Source organism: Suricata suricatta, chromosome 7, assembly GCF_006229205.1.
Source record: "Suricata suricatta isolate VVHF042 chromosome 7, meerkat_22Aug2017_6uvM2_HiC, whole genome shotgun sequence".
Lineage (NCBI taxonomy): Eukaryota > Metazoa > Chordata > Mammalia > Carnivora > Herpestidae > Suricata > Suricata suricatta.
Window position 1 is genome coordinate 136,180,042 of NC_043706.1, and position 14,345 is coordinate 136,194,386.

General features: G+C 46.5%; 1 protein-coding gene across 1 annotated transcript in view; it reads left to right on the top strand.

Moving 5' to 3' along the window:
- Positions 1-14,345, top strand: part of SNX9 (sorting nexin 9) — a 94,630-nt gene that overhangs the window by 22,142 nt on the left and 58,143 nt on the right. Inside the window, exons 2-4 of the mRNA XM_029943256.1 lie at positions 9,792-9,878; positions 12,514-12,588; positions 13,819-13,941. Of these exons, the coding sequence (XP_029799116.1) occupies positions 9,792-9,878; positions 12,514-12,588; positions 13,819-13,941 (285 nt within the window). The remainder of the gene's footprint in view (positions 1-9,791; positions 9,879-12,513; positions 12,589-13,818; positions 13,942-14,345) is intronic.

Here is a 14,345-nt window from a genome sequence, read left to right on the forward strand (position 1 = left end):
TTCTTTGTGCCTCTTGAATTTGAATGTCTATTTCTTTTCCCAGATTTGGGAAATTCTCAGTTATAATTTGGTCTAGTATCCCTTCAGGCCCTTTCTCTCTGTCTTCCTCTTCAGGAATTCCTATGATATGGATGTTGTTCCGCTTGATTGTATCACTCAGGTCTTGAATTCTCCTTTCCTGCTCCTGGATTAATTTCTCTCTCTTTTTTTCAGCTTCCTCTTTTGCTATAACTGTATCTTCTAATTCACCTATTCTTCTCTCTGCCTCATCGATCCTTGAGGTGGCTGCCTCCAGTTTGTTATTCACCTCTTCTATAGCCTTTTTTAACTCATCATAGTGCCTAGTCATTGTCTCAGTTGATTCTTTGATGCCTTTCTCAACCCCAGCGATTAATTTTATGACAAGTTTTTTAAATTCTTGATCCGGTATGTTGTCTAGCTCTGCCTTGAGGAGTTCTGTGGCTGTGACTTCCTCCTGGAAGTTCTTCAGAGGAGAGTTCCTTCGTTTTGTCATTTTTGCTAGTTTTCTGTCTCTTGTCACCTTTAGAAAGCTCATTGAGCACTGTGCACCTGTTAATATTGCTCTGTTAAAGGGGGCTTATTGACTGTCCAGGGCCTGTCGTTTCAGGAAATATTCTTGTAATGGTGTCTCTGTTTCTTTTGTTGTGCCTTTGAATATTTTATTTCCCTACTCAGCAATATTTGGGACTCGCCGTCATGCACACTTTGGCTTGTTTCTTGGTGTAGCCCTAATAAGGAAAACAGACAGACAAACACAGAGGGATCAGTAACACACAAACGCACAGACAAATCAAACAAACAAACCCATTAAAAGGGCGAAAGAAAATAGAGAGAATGGAGAGGAAAGAGTTGAAAAGAGGAGAAGAAGAAAAGAAAAAAAATAAATAAAGGAGGTCAGAGACAACAAAGGACAATGGACAGTCTAGAAGTGTATGACCAGTTGAGGGGAGAGATAGGGGTGAGATATAGGAGAATATATCTGGATTGCAAGAAGGTTAAAAAAAAGGGGGGGAGAAGGGAAAATAAGGAGTAAAAATTTTAAAAACTTTAAGTAACAAAAGTAATAATAATAAAAATATGTACAGAAAAAGGCGAAAAGAAAAAATGAAGAAAAGAAAAAAAAATTATAACAAAAGCCACACCAAGCTCCGCTGAACCACAAACTGTAGGCCACTCAAATGAGTCCAATCTCCTTGTGCCGCAGTTGAGCCGAGTTGTATTTTCCAGCCCCGCCTCGGTTCAAAGTTCCAGTCCATGCACTTTTATGCTACCACAGATGAGATGTATTGGCTTTGGTGGCTGGCTTCTTAGGGGGAGGAATTGATTTGTCTTGGCTCAGGCAGGGATTTCGGCTGCCCTTGCCTGAGGCGAAATGCGCAGCAGGAGGTGAAGTGCGTGCGCACCGTCACACACCCAACCCCCAGCGGGGATCGCGTCAGCGTTGGGGGAGGAATGAGTGTGCAGCTGTTGCCAGAGGCGACACCGGGAGCTGCTGGAAATGAGCTGGGAGCTCCTGCAGCCTGCACACCTGCACCCAGGTCTCCACCGCCACCAACTCTGCCGGGATCACGCAGAGGTGGGGGCTATTTTTTCCCTGTTGGCACCCGGGATTCAGGGTTCGCGCGGCCAATGCTGGGGGCGAGATGCGCCGTGGAAATGAGGTGCGTGCTTCCACTTCCAAAACCGAGGTCGAAGTGAGCACCCGTGACACTGCCGCTGCAGTGGTTGCCGACTCCTTGCCAAGATGGCGCCGGGCTGGAAGCTGTTCCTTCCCTCGCACCACCTGGGCTCGGGATTTAGGCTACCCAGCAGTTATCTATGGAGTGAGCTTCTCTGTCCAAGCGCAGTTAAGCATTCTTTACCTCTTCCCCAGAGACAGTACTATGAGTGTGTTCAGTCTCTCTGTCTCTTCCTTTTGTCTCTCGGGCTCCGCGCGCTTGCCCCGCGTTGGGCTGGAGCTCCCGCCTCCCCTGCCCGTCCCGGGTTGGCCCGTTTTCCAATCTCCCCAGTATGCACTCTCTCACTCAGCTATCCTTCAGGTTCTCTTCCTTCTGGAGTCCGTATTTTCTCCTTCCGCTCTTGCAGATGAGAGTAATGTCCTTCTCAGTTCGATCGATGGGACAGACGGAGTTTACAGAGCTCCCTTCCTCTCCGCCATCTTGGCTCCTCCCCTGCCTCACATTTTTAACTAAACTTGCTTCTTTATATCAGGGCGAACTTTAACTAAAATGGGAACCAAGAGATTTCTGCCTTTGTAAAGTACATAGAAAGCATTTTAACAAGTCTTTTTCTGGATACAAAATTTACCCTTGGCTTCTACTAGTCCCTAAACATAGGCCTTTTGCAGATCATTTGCAGATCATTTGTATAAGGGCCTAGGAGAAATTTTGATCACTGAAGGGAAAGTTATGAATATAGTCAAATAACCTTTCTGAGTCCTTTCTGAATTCAGCGGAGCCGTTTGAAAGTGGAGTAAAAGGTACTTTATAATTTAAAAGATCTGGTGCCGTCCAGGGGACGCAAATTCTTCCGCAGTGGGGTAGTCTAGGATCCACCTGCAAAGGACATAGGACAGGAATACCTACTCCTCAGTGGGCCCTGATCACAGAGCCCTGGAAGGTAGGAGTAAGGCAGTGCTCATTGCCAGTCTCAGGTGGTTTGTTAAGATTTTAATTTTCTGGTTTTCAGCTTTTACCTGAGCAACCTTAGAACCTAGAGATTAGGCCAGAGTGATCTGTGTACATCTTGTAGGGAAGGGGGAGTTAAGACAGGCAGGTGAGCCTGGATTTTAAGAAGGGGAATTTACTTTGGATGTGGACATTTATTTTTAAATCTTAAAGCTAATTTCCATTCTTTTATCTGATCAAGGGAGTCCCTGAGGCTAGCCGTTATATTACTAAGACAATCGAGAGCCTTTTTTTTTTTTTAATATAGCCTATTTAAAGGATCCATTGGTTGGCCATTGGTGAGTAGGATTTATTCATAGCAACTCAAACCAATAAGCCTTTTGGTGGTTTAACCAAAGATGCAGGAGACATCCAGAGAAGGGCATAGATGATCTAGCTCCCACAGTCCAAAAGTTAACTCCTAAAATTAGTCTAGGAAAGCAAAGGTGCAGGCAGTAAAGGCGGTGTAGTGAAAACGCTGTCTCCAGGCTCCCGCGAGAATATGAGATGCCGCGGGTCCCAGACCCACCCATCTCTGTCACCAAACGGACGCTCCTGCAATGGGCTTCTCCATCACTGATCACGCAGTGAGGGCTGAGATGACAACGTTCCTCTGGACTGGAACCTCTCCTGACAGACACGCCTGAGAGGGGCTACCGCTGGACAGAGAGGGAGGGGCTTGGATTCTTAGTCTATTCGATTGGCCACTAAGGTGCACCCTCTGGAGGGTAGAGACCAAAGAGAATATTCCCATTGATCATAAAGCCAAGTTCTTAGGACAAACAAGATAAAAGGAAAAATCTTAACAGCTTTATCTAAGCCTTAGGTCTCCTTAAGCCACACTAATAACTAAGAGGGACATGGTGTGGGTTTGGGGACTGTTGTTTTAGTGTACCTCCTTGCAGGTGGCAGGTGACCTAGTGTCAGTCTCCCCTGTTCTGTGACCACCTGATCTATCACAGGAGTCTTCTTGAGGGCCTAGCAGCTTTTAAATGCTCAGTCCATGCCCACCAATTTTGTGGCTTTGGCTTCCAAGATGTCCCTTAGCAACAGATGACAAACAAAAGACACAGACAAAGGAAAACAAGGACCGACTCTGGGAGGAAATGGATCAGTAACCAAAGCTTACTCTACCGAATTTAAGCAAAGAGTTGCTAAGTGCAAGGAACTAGTCCCATAAGCCTTTTCTCCTGCCAATCTCAATTTAGAAAGCGAGTAAACACTCTCACGCGTGTTGCTCCGTCGACTCTGCAGGGAGAGAATCCCGGAGGCTGACGTGAGAAATCTCACTTTCCGCGGCTGCTCGGCTGATGTCCCGGGATCTCTCACCTGCAGCAGTGTCGGGGGAAGTGGTGGCCAGTGAGTTAAAGCATCTTGCCAACTACGCCAACAGTCAGATAGGAGTTCCTCCTGTCCTAGCTGGACTGAGAGTCAAATTAACATGAGACAGATTAACAGGAGAAAAATCAAATTGAATAGCATACAAACGGAGAATCCACACAGACGTGGAAATTCCAGAGGCTGGCAAGATGAAGTATATATGTAGCAGGGCCCGGGGTGCAAGGGCACCAGCTCTGGGGGCCCCAGACAGACCAGCTTTGGCCACTTGCCCCTGACAAAGTCCAAAGGCCGAGAAATGAGATGTGGTAAAATGAGAAAGGAATTAATTTCACTGAGACCACCCCTGGGAACACAACAGACAAGTACCTCAAAGACTGTCCCAGAGCCCCAGAAGTACTTCCAGGTTTATGTAAGAAAAATGTGGGGGCAGTGAAGCTCAAGATCCCACGTGTCAGGGTCAGTCACGTGGGGTCTTGCTGACCGAGCCCTTTTTGCTTGAGGGGGTAGTTTTGGTTCACATGAGTTAAGAGATGAATTGGGCAGAACTGAATCGCTTAGAAAGTTTGAGGTCAGAGTGGAGGGAGGGGTCACTGAAGTTGTCCTTCAAATATGTCGCTCTGAACTAAGGGGCCTCTGACTTCTGAGGGAAGGAGTGCACTTGACAGGGCAACAGGAAGAGCAGGTATCTAGTCATTAGACTGTTGGCCTGCCTTACAGATGGGTCACCCAGATAACATGTATCTCGGCAAGGGGCGCCTGGGTAGCTTAGTCATTTGAGCATCTGACTCTTGATTTTGGCTTGGATCATGATCCCCGGGTCATGAGGTCGAGACTCGGGTCGGCCTCCATGCTGAGTGTGGAGTTTGCTTGGGATTCTCCCCCTGCCCCCTCCCCAGCTCACATGTACTCCCTTTCTTGCGTGCGCGCTCTCTCTCTCTTTCTTAAGTAAAAGAATAAATAAATTAGAGGATAACTCTAATTGATAGAAAAAAAATTTATCTCAGGAAATAACCCTTATTCTGGGAAAGACCCCCAGTGTGGATTTTTCTGTACAGTTAAGGGAGAGGCAGAAGTTTCTCTTGAGCCCTCAGGGTCCCCATTGCCTTCAGCTGAGAATAATCTTAACATCAGAGTGATGCGTCTTGCCGTGGCCTACACTGTCCCTACACCTGAGTTAGAAATTTCAAGAGCAACATACCTAAAACGTGATAAGTAATCCACGTCCTCTAGGAAGGAGTGTCTTAATGTGTGGCCACCTTGGACCTCAAGCCTGTCACACATTAACAGTTTTACTAGCGACACAGGTGAAGCTGTGAAAAGCGGGCTTATCAGGCTTTCCGATGCCTCTTGGCAAGAAACAATAAGGGACAGTTGGGTATAGTCGGATGATGCCTTCAGAATTTAGAAAACTTAGTAGGTTGGAGCAATGGCTAAATCTAATAAGATGAAATTTTACAGGGATGATTTAAGATTCTCTATTTGATTCAGAATAACAACCTAACAATCAGAGGCAAGGATTTAACTGAAATCACACATTGATGTAAACTGAAAAGCATTTAAGTCGTAATCATTCTTAATGATAGAGAATTAAATAGGGTTGATGGGGTATGGGCTAAATGGATGGTGGGTATTAAGGAGGGCACTTGTGATGAACACTGGGTATTATATGTAAGTGATAAATCACTAAATTCTACTCCTGACACCAATATTTTACCAAGTGTTAACTAACTAGAATTTAAATAAAAATTTGGAAAAAAACCTCCACAGGATACAGAGAGGGATTAGCTATGATTTCACAAAAAGTCAAATGAGTGTGTTAAGTAAAACAAGTTTGGCGTTTGGAAAGGTGAACACGTATGTAGAAATACCACTTACATGCAAAACTTCAGCCCTCAAGGGTGTCAGTGAGTAAGTCTGCCCATCCCTTGAAGTTTTTTAGCTTTTACTTGAGTGTCTCTGCTTTTTAAAATGAGATCGCTGCATTGCTGAAGACTGGCTGCTTTTCCCCAAGATTTAATTGTGATTTATGTGAAACAGAGAATCAGATGCTCAAGAATGGGGACTTGTCTTCTGCATTCCGACTCCCGTATGGAATTTTTTGCTGCCAGGTTTTTTTTTTTTTCATTTTGAACTGTTTAATTCTCTCTCCTTCATTTTAGGTTCTAGTGTTTTGTTTTTTGTTTTGCAGATTAGGAAATACAGTAGTATACAGACATTCTATCCAGTTTTCTTTTTCTTTATTTAGAATACCTTCTTAAGAACTTCTTTGGTTTGGGATTATTGTCACCTTGGATCTCTCTAGTTTGTACGACAGAATCTGAACTCACGTTAGCTAGGCACACAAAAAAATGCATTGGCTCGTGTGACTAAGAGGCCCACAGCACAAGTAGCTCAGGCCTGTCCTTCAAGTGATCTCCTTGGGACACGCTGTCTCTGCCATTCCACTTCGCCAAAGATGGACTTTCTCCATACCTCACCTAGTTAGCCATTAGCAACATTTTCAGAGAAAATTACCCATCCATGCTGCCCAGCATCTGTATCAACTTTTAGGAAAGGGTTCGAATTATTCCCATTTGGATTATATGCTCACCAATCAGAGTTGAGGTAGGAACAGCTTCCAGAAAGAAGCGAAGTGAAGCAGACAGAATAACAGGTGTTTACAACATGGTCAAGAAGAGTGAATATTTTTCTACTCCTCTCTCTTCTCTCAAAGGAAAATCTGTGTTAAGGATGGTGGATTACGCACATATCGTGTGTGGAGGCACAGTGAGTCTTCCAGTGTGTGGACCGTTGAGAGGTTCAGACCTGTTAATGTTTATTTTCCTGTGGATGATGGAACTTGTGTTTAAGGCTGCTGTCTACCATCCCTTCACCTTCTTCTGAAATACTTTCTGGTATTGCCATTGAAGAGATTACTTACTGAGGACAGCGTGTGTTCAGCCTACAGTATCCTGTCCTCTGCCCAGGAACTGTGTAGAGATTTAGCTCCCGAAAGTACTTGAGTCATTTCTTAAAGTGTAGCCAACACCGGGGAAAGCCGTATCCAAAAAATGGACCTTTTCTGTCAAACGCGGCACGAGACACAGAGGGACTGACTGGCCGTGGGGTGGAGGTCAGTGGTAGAGCCCAGGAGGCCGGGGGGTGCGGGCGGAGAGAGGACCTCGGATGGAAGCCAGATGCAAGGATGAGGCTGAGAAAAGCAGTGATGGAGACGGCGGCCCAAGGCCCTGGGGCTTCCAGGCCACCGAGCTTGACAAGATGGGAGGAGTTGCTCAAATCTGTTTTCTGTTGGCCCGTCACACTCACTGGGGGAGGCGGTGCTTTTTTGTTGTTCTCTTTTGTGTTCTTTTTGTTCTGCAAAATTTCTTTCCGTTCTAATTTTTAAAAAGCATCTCTAGGCGTGTGTTTGTTTTATTAATAATAAGGCTTAAAAGAAGGTTCACCTAAACCTGTCATGTTTGTATACATTTCCCCATGGCAAATTCAGTAATACTTAAATGTGTAAGGGAGTTTCCACTGTTAGTTTTTCACTTGCAAGTTTGGTGCGCGAGTTTTGGCATCAGGAAGAGGCTTTGGTACTCTGTATTGGGGATTAGAGTTAGCCGCGTTAAAAAAAATCGTTAACCAAGATTCTTAAAAAAGCAGTAACAAAACAGCAGGCTGCACATCCGGCCCTTGTGTGCACACCAGGGCCTTCCCAGGAACCCCGCAGTCCTGGGGGCTGGGTCCTGGCCTCAGGGAACCCCCCCCCCATTTATCTGTTCTGCCCTCATTGCATGAGGAATTGAGATTGGGGTGATGTGGTTTTTAAAAAGTACCCCACGGTGGGACCAGAAGGATCCTGTCTACTTTTGCAGCCATGTGAGAAAAAGACATCACCGTTTTGTCCTTGTAATGACCTCAGGACAACTGTGATGCTCACAAAGTCCTCAGTGCCTGCAACCAGCCCCCTCAAGCCCGTTCCTGGCCTGCCTGGACAGAAGTCCCGGAGGATGCCATTCTGTGACTGACAGACAGTATACTGGCATTTGCTTCTAACATTTTGTAATGAAAAAAAATCTCAAACATGTAGAAAAATCAAAATCCTTTTCCATTGAACACCATCAGTCTAGTGTCTAGATTCCATAAATAACATTGTACTATACCTGCTTTATTGCATTTTCATGCATCAGTCTAGCTTATTATTCTTGATGTGTTTCAAAATAAATTAGTATTTGGGGTTTTTTTTTCTTTCACCTTTTATCATGAGATGTGAATCCTGAATCCTTGTTCTATGGATTTCAGGCATCATTAAGCAAGTGTGGGAAGGCTTCGCTGGCAGGCACAGTTCCCGCCATGTGGTGGGTGTTTAGTAAACATTAAATGAGGACAGTCTCATTAGTCCTATTTGACTAGCCCTAGCCCTGTACGTGTACTTGAACTTGTAGCTTAGAACACTTACTTTGAAAATAAACCCTATGTTTCCTCCGTACATGTTATCCCCAGTTTATAATAGACCTTCTTATAGGAGCTAGTCCATGAAAGACAGTCATTTAGAATTTGAAGCACATTAAAAAATATATATTCATTAAATACTATAAAAGTATATACAAGATAGGTTTTCTTTTCTTTTCTTTTCTTTCTTCCTTCCTTCCTTCCTTCCTTCCTTCCTTCCTTTCTTTCTTTCTTTCTTTCTTTCTTTCTTTCTTTCTCTTTCTTTTTTTTTTAACTGTGATTGTCTTGGAATATGTGCGTCGCAGAATTCCTGGGAATCCCTGTTTCTGGTCGGTGCCTCCAGGAGCCTCTTGAGGAAGAGGCTGAAGGAGCTGCCGTGCTCACATCAGCCGTAACAGCTTTCCTTAGTCAGTTCTCCAGGAAGATCAGATATTTTTGCAGGAAACGTTTGCAAATCACAGCTGTCAGATGACCTGGCCAGCATACACAGCCCCCTGTAGGTCATTGCATAGTAGGAAGTATTCTAGTAGAAGTATGTAAACATATCGTAACCACCCACATCTTAAATTCTGAGTTCAGTTGGCCAGGGGTACTACGTTATTTTTTTTTTTAATGTTTATTTATTATTGAAAGACAGAGCATAAGCAGGAAAGGGGCAGAGAGGGAGACACAGAATCTGAAGCAGGCTCCAGGCTCTGAGCAGTCAGCACAGAGCTTGATGCGGCGCTTGAACTTATGAACCATGAGATCATGCACGAGATCATGACCTGAGCTGAAGTCGGACACTCAACCGACTGAGCCACCCAGGCACCCCAGGGGGACTGTATTATTAAAATTCATCCCAGTGGCTCTAGATAAAGCATGGTGAGCATTTTCACTGCCAGGGGGTAATCCAAACATGTTTGAATCTGTGTGTGTGTGTGTGTGTGTGTGTGTGTTTTCCTTCAGTCCCTGAGGGTAAGTGTGCCCAGAATGAATGATATCTCTACTTCCACTTCTCACCTCTTTAAAGGAAGGGCCGTGCCTTCTTCCCCCTGATGATACAGGTGTGCTTTGAGAACACTTCGGGGCTGGTCTCTGACTGCACTTGGGCGGCCTTTGCTCTTCCCAAAACAGAGCGGAAGCCCTCGCTCTTGGTGTCCTTTGTCCTCACAATAGGGCCGATGAATCATTTTGGTAATATGTCTTCCTTTATTTCAAAATAACCACAGCCATGGTCAAGAAGTGTTTGTTCATATCAGCATGTTTACAAAGTGGACGATGAAGATTGGTTTTTTTACTCTTAAGTTTAGGTTTGTAACTTCCTCTGTTTGTCTCTGTGTCTAACAGGCTCGGGTTATGTATGATTTTGCTGCTGAACCTGGAAATAACGAACTGACGGTTAGTGAAGGAGAAATCATCACAATTACAAATCCGGTAAGAGAACTATTAGGTCTACACCTGATTGTCTCTTCAGGATCGAATAAGTGGATCATTCAAACCAACACAAATTTTTTTCTCCTTGCTTATGAAATATTGATGGTGAAGTAAGACTATTTTATAGGCATTGATAAGAGTTAAGTCCTCTAAAGGTAGTTGGATGGGATTCCATCAGACAGAAATGAGAGACAGACAGCCCGGCCAGACCCCAGCCAGATCACAGGGACAGAGATTAGAAAGTTGCAGTGTTTGTTGGAAGTCACAGCTATTGTTGATGGACAACCTAGGAGTTGGGTGTTGGGCTGAATACTACACATGTATTCTTGAATGTTTTCCTATGAACTCTGTGAGCTCTAGGGACTTTGAATCTCTGTTTTACAAATGAAGGTAAAGAGACACACAGGTTAAGCAACTCACTCAAGATCATTCTGCCTGCAGGTGGCAGAGCAAGGATTCAGAGCTACGTCTGTTCAGCTTCTGAACCTCCTCTCTCTCTGCTGGGAACACTACCTCCTGTAAACCAGGGTCCCCGGGGTTCAGGGTACATGGATGCCAGCAGCAGACGGGCTGAGAAAACTGGCTCTTAGATCAGATAGGACCTGTGGGCCAGGCTGTAGACCTTGGACTTCACTTGTAAGTAGTGGCTTCTTTTAAGGGTTTTGCTTGGTCTTTATTGTTGGTGCTGTTGGAGGCAGGTGGCATGATGATATTGCACCTCAGGGAAGTTAGTCTAGCAGAGGGGTGTTGCACAACCCAGCATGGCTGGAGTCTGGGGATGCGACTTTTGGTGGTAGCGACAGGAGTCAGAAAAAGCTGACCACAGGAGGCTTTGCGGAGTCCGCGCCAGAGGTTCTGGTGCCAGATTAGATACAGTGCGGAGGAAAGAGGCAAGGACCCATGAGGTGGATTTATTAAAGTATGTAAGTCACCGGGAAGAAGAGCTTCTTCAGAAAGGTTAAGTGAGTTTATGATTAGATGTGTGGAGTTGAAGAGCAGTGAATAATTAGCCCGTCCCTGTAGCGTTTCATCATGAAAGTGGAAAGGCTGGCGGTGAGAGCTGGGAGGAGCCGGTGAGGAAGGTTGTCAGGACAACCGGGCGGCGCTGGGAAGGGCAGGGGGAGATGCAGGGGCTCCCCCAGTGGGAGGGCCTGAGGAAGGACTGAGGAAGGACCGAGGGCAGGGGCAGCACTGAGCCAGGGAAGGAGAGCAGGGATGGGCAGGAGGACGGTGGCTTCTTAGTGGTGGTACCGTTTTCAAAACCTGTCTTCTGTGTTTTAGATACAAAGAAGAATTACTGGGTAGGAAGAGTATGTGAGCTTTAGATAGTGTACCAGGTGCAGGTCAGTAAGTAGTCCTATTTTTAATCAGGAGAAATTAAAGATTCTTTACCCTTCTGATTTTTTAAATATTTTTTTATGTTTATTTATTTTTGAGAGACAGAGAGAGACACAGTGTGAACAGGGAAGGGACAGAGAGAGAGGGAGACACAGATCTGAAGCAGGCTCCAGGCTCTGAGCTAGCTGTCAGCACAGAACCTGATGCGGGGCTCGAACCCACGAGCTGTGAGATCATGACCTGAGCCGAAGTCGGCCACTCAACCGACTGAGCCACCCAGGCGCCCCTCCTTCTGATTTTTTTAAAGAAATGGTCTTAATTTCTTGGTAAAATAGTTTGGACTTTAAGTTGCTGCCATGGCTACAAATGGACAAAGTTGTGGTTTAAAGTGATTTTTGGAAAAGACTGTTATCTAGCTTCAGGTAGTTATTAAGTAAGGCACGATTTATGAACTTACGACAACTCTTACTGTAAGGTGAAAAGGGAGGACTTTGTTGAGATAATAGATTGGAGAGTGGGAATTCTGGGTTAAAGGACTTTATTATTTAACGTTGTTTATCCAGAAGTCCTAAGGAACCATGGACCCATGGGCTTTTCCTAAAGAGCAGCCTCAAAGCTTAGCGGCTTAATCGAGAGGCCTTTTGCCACTTTGCCCAAGAACTTCCGGGTTGGCTGGCTGGCCCTCCTGCCCTGAGCTCCCTCGCGTGTCATGAGTCACCTGGTGGGCAGCTGGGGGCCCAGGGCTCGGTCACACGCCCACTCACGTGCCCGGCGGTTGCCCTCCTGGGGGTGGCTGGCCTTGGTTGGGGCGACAGGGAGACCGGGCCTCTCCTTGTCAGCCTCCGGCAACCCAGGTTATTCACACAGCAGCTCTTTTGGGAAGAGCGTGCAAAGCCTCTTGCGGCCAGACTGACCGCAGCCCGTGTTACTTCACCTCCGTCTGGCGGCCCCAGAGCTGGCGGAGCACGTCACAGCCTCCAGAGGCGGGGTCCGGCCTCCTGGCAGTCAGGGCCGCAGAGCATGTTTCTCATCCGCCTCCAACCAGTAAACAGAAAGCAACCAGACAATGATGGCGTTCTGTCCTGCAGTTCACTCATTCAGTGTTCGTCGCTTACAGCATTTCCTAAGGTAACAGAGAAGCCCTAAGCACTGAAAACTGAACGGTGTGAGATCGGTGGGAATAAGGGCTTAACGTTCATTGCTTTTTTCCTGTATCAGCTCCCAAAGCAACATTTCTGCAGGCATCTCCAACAGTAATCTTGGTCTTTTTTCTTTTCTCTTTCTTAAACGTCACCAGGATGTTGGCGGAGGATGGCTGGAAGGAAGAAACAGCAAAGGAGAACGAGGGCTTGTTCCCACGGACTATGTCGAAGTAAGAACTTAGCGTCATACAGTAAATCCCCGTCTCTGTCAGACATCTCTCTGTGAATTATGGAAAGTAGCAACTTTATTTCTCATCAGAAAATTTCTGCTGTAAAAGTCAGACCTGCTAATTATGAAAAATGTGAACAATACATTGAAGTAGAACTAAGGAAAAATATTACCTATAGACCCAAGCTCCAAAGAGTGACTCCAAATGTTTAAGTTCCTTTTAGGGGGAGCAACTTTTAATGACCCTGAGTAAATGCCCCTATTTATCTTTTGTTTATATTGTGTAATAGCTGCTGCTATAATACTATTTATATAATAGAGTTCATTCACCGAGTTTAAAAAGATTTTTTTTTTTGGAAGTAGCTCTCTTCTCTCCATGCTGGGTTAGGCCATTATCTCTTCAGTTCCTTCTCCCATTTCCATAGACAGAGGGTCTTGGATGAACTCCTGGGACCTATTGCCTGGTTTTAAGCTCTATTCCAGCAGAGGTCAAGGATGGAGTGACCACACCTGGAGGGAACCTCTGGGCCTGGACCACACCCATTCAGCGGGCACCCCCCCACCCCCACCCCAGCCAGCCTCCCTGCGCCCCCTGCTGGCTGGCTGTAGGTCACTCAGAATTGAGTCCTGGGTACTTAGCTTGCCTCTCCTCTCGGGTGACTGAAACTAAGGTTGCCCGGTGCCCTGGGAGTAAAACTGGGGTGAGAGCCAGGTGCCTGTGGTCCCCCCAGCAGAGAGCAGCGAAGCCCCGGGAGGCCCTTTGCCTGGGCACTGCCTGCAGAACGGGAAGACGGTCTGACTGAGAGTTGGGGCCAGGAGTTTTGAACCCTCCGGAGAATCTGATGAAATCTAGGGCCCTTCCACTCAGAAATAGGTGCACGTGCATTTCCCCCACCTCTTCCGCAGAGTTCCAGAGGGTTCTCGGGCCCCTGGCCTCAGTCCACCTGTCTAACATTCATGTTGTTGTGTTTTCCTTCTGCGCCCCGTGCATTCGGGACCCTAAATGAGAAAAATCCGAGGGTTTAAGGTAGTGCTGGCATTAACAGCGTTTTCTAGAACTCTGCATACTTCTAGAAAGGGATGGTTACTACAGATGTCCTAGGGCTTGTTACCTTTTAAAAATAGAAACCTCGTTCCCATTATAGATGACACCTCCTGCTTGCCCTCAGAGCCTCTATCTCTGAAATCACCCTAACTCCACGGAAGTGACTGTGTTCTTTCTAATACTCAGATTTTGCCCAATGATGGGAAGGACCCATTTTCTTGTGGAAATTCCGTGGCCGACCAAGCCTTCCTCGATTCTCTCTCCGCGAGCTCAGCTCAGGCCAACTCGTCAGCCGCCAACAGCAGCCAGGTGAGTCTCCCGCCGTCGGCCGGACTGAGCACGGCGCCTTCGTGAAGCTTGTGGTGCCTCCCAGCCCTGCTGCGCCCCGAAAGCATAGACGGAGCAGCTGTTAGAGGTTGGTGTGGCTTCTCTGGGGGTTCCGAACAGAGAACTTGCCTGTTGGGCGCGCCAAACACTGTGTTTAAGGATGATTGTAAGAGAGGGTGCCGGGTGCTCACTGAGAGCTGCCTCGAAGTCTGGCCCCATACGGACACACGCCCTGCAAGGCGCAGACGTGCCCTCCAGTGCGGGAGGGAGCGCAGGGTCCCGTGCTGAGGGGGTCCGCGTCAGAGCTCCGGCGAAGCAGGAGACGATTTCTCTGACCTTGACGCGTTCGTTACTCTCTCAGCGAGAGCCCCCTCGTCCTCTGGATG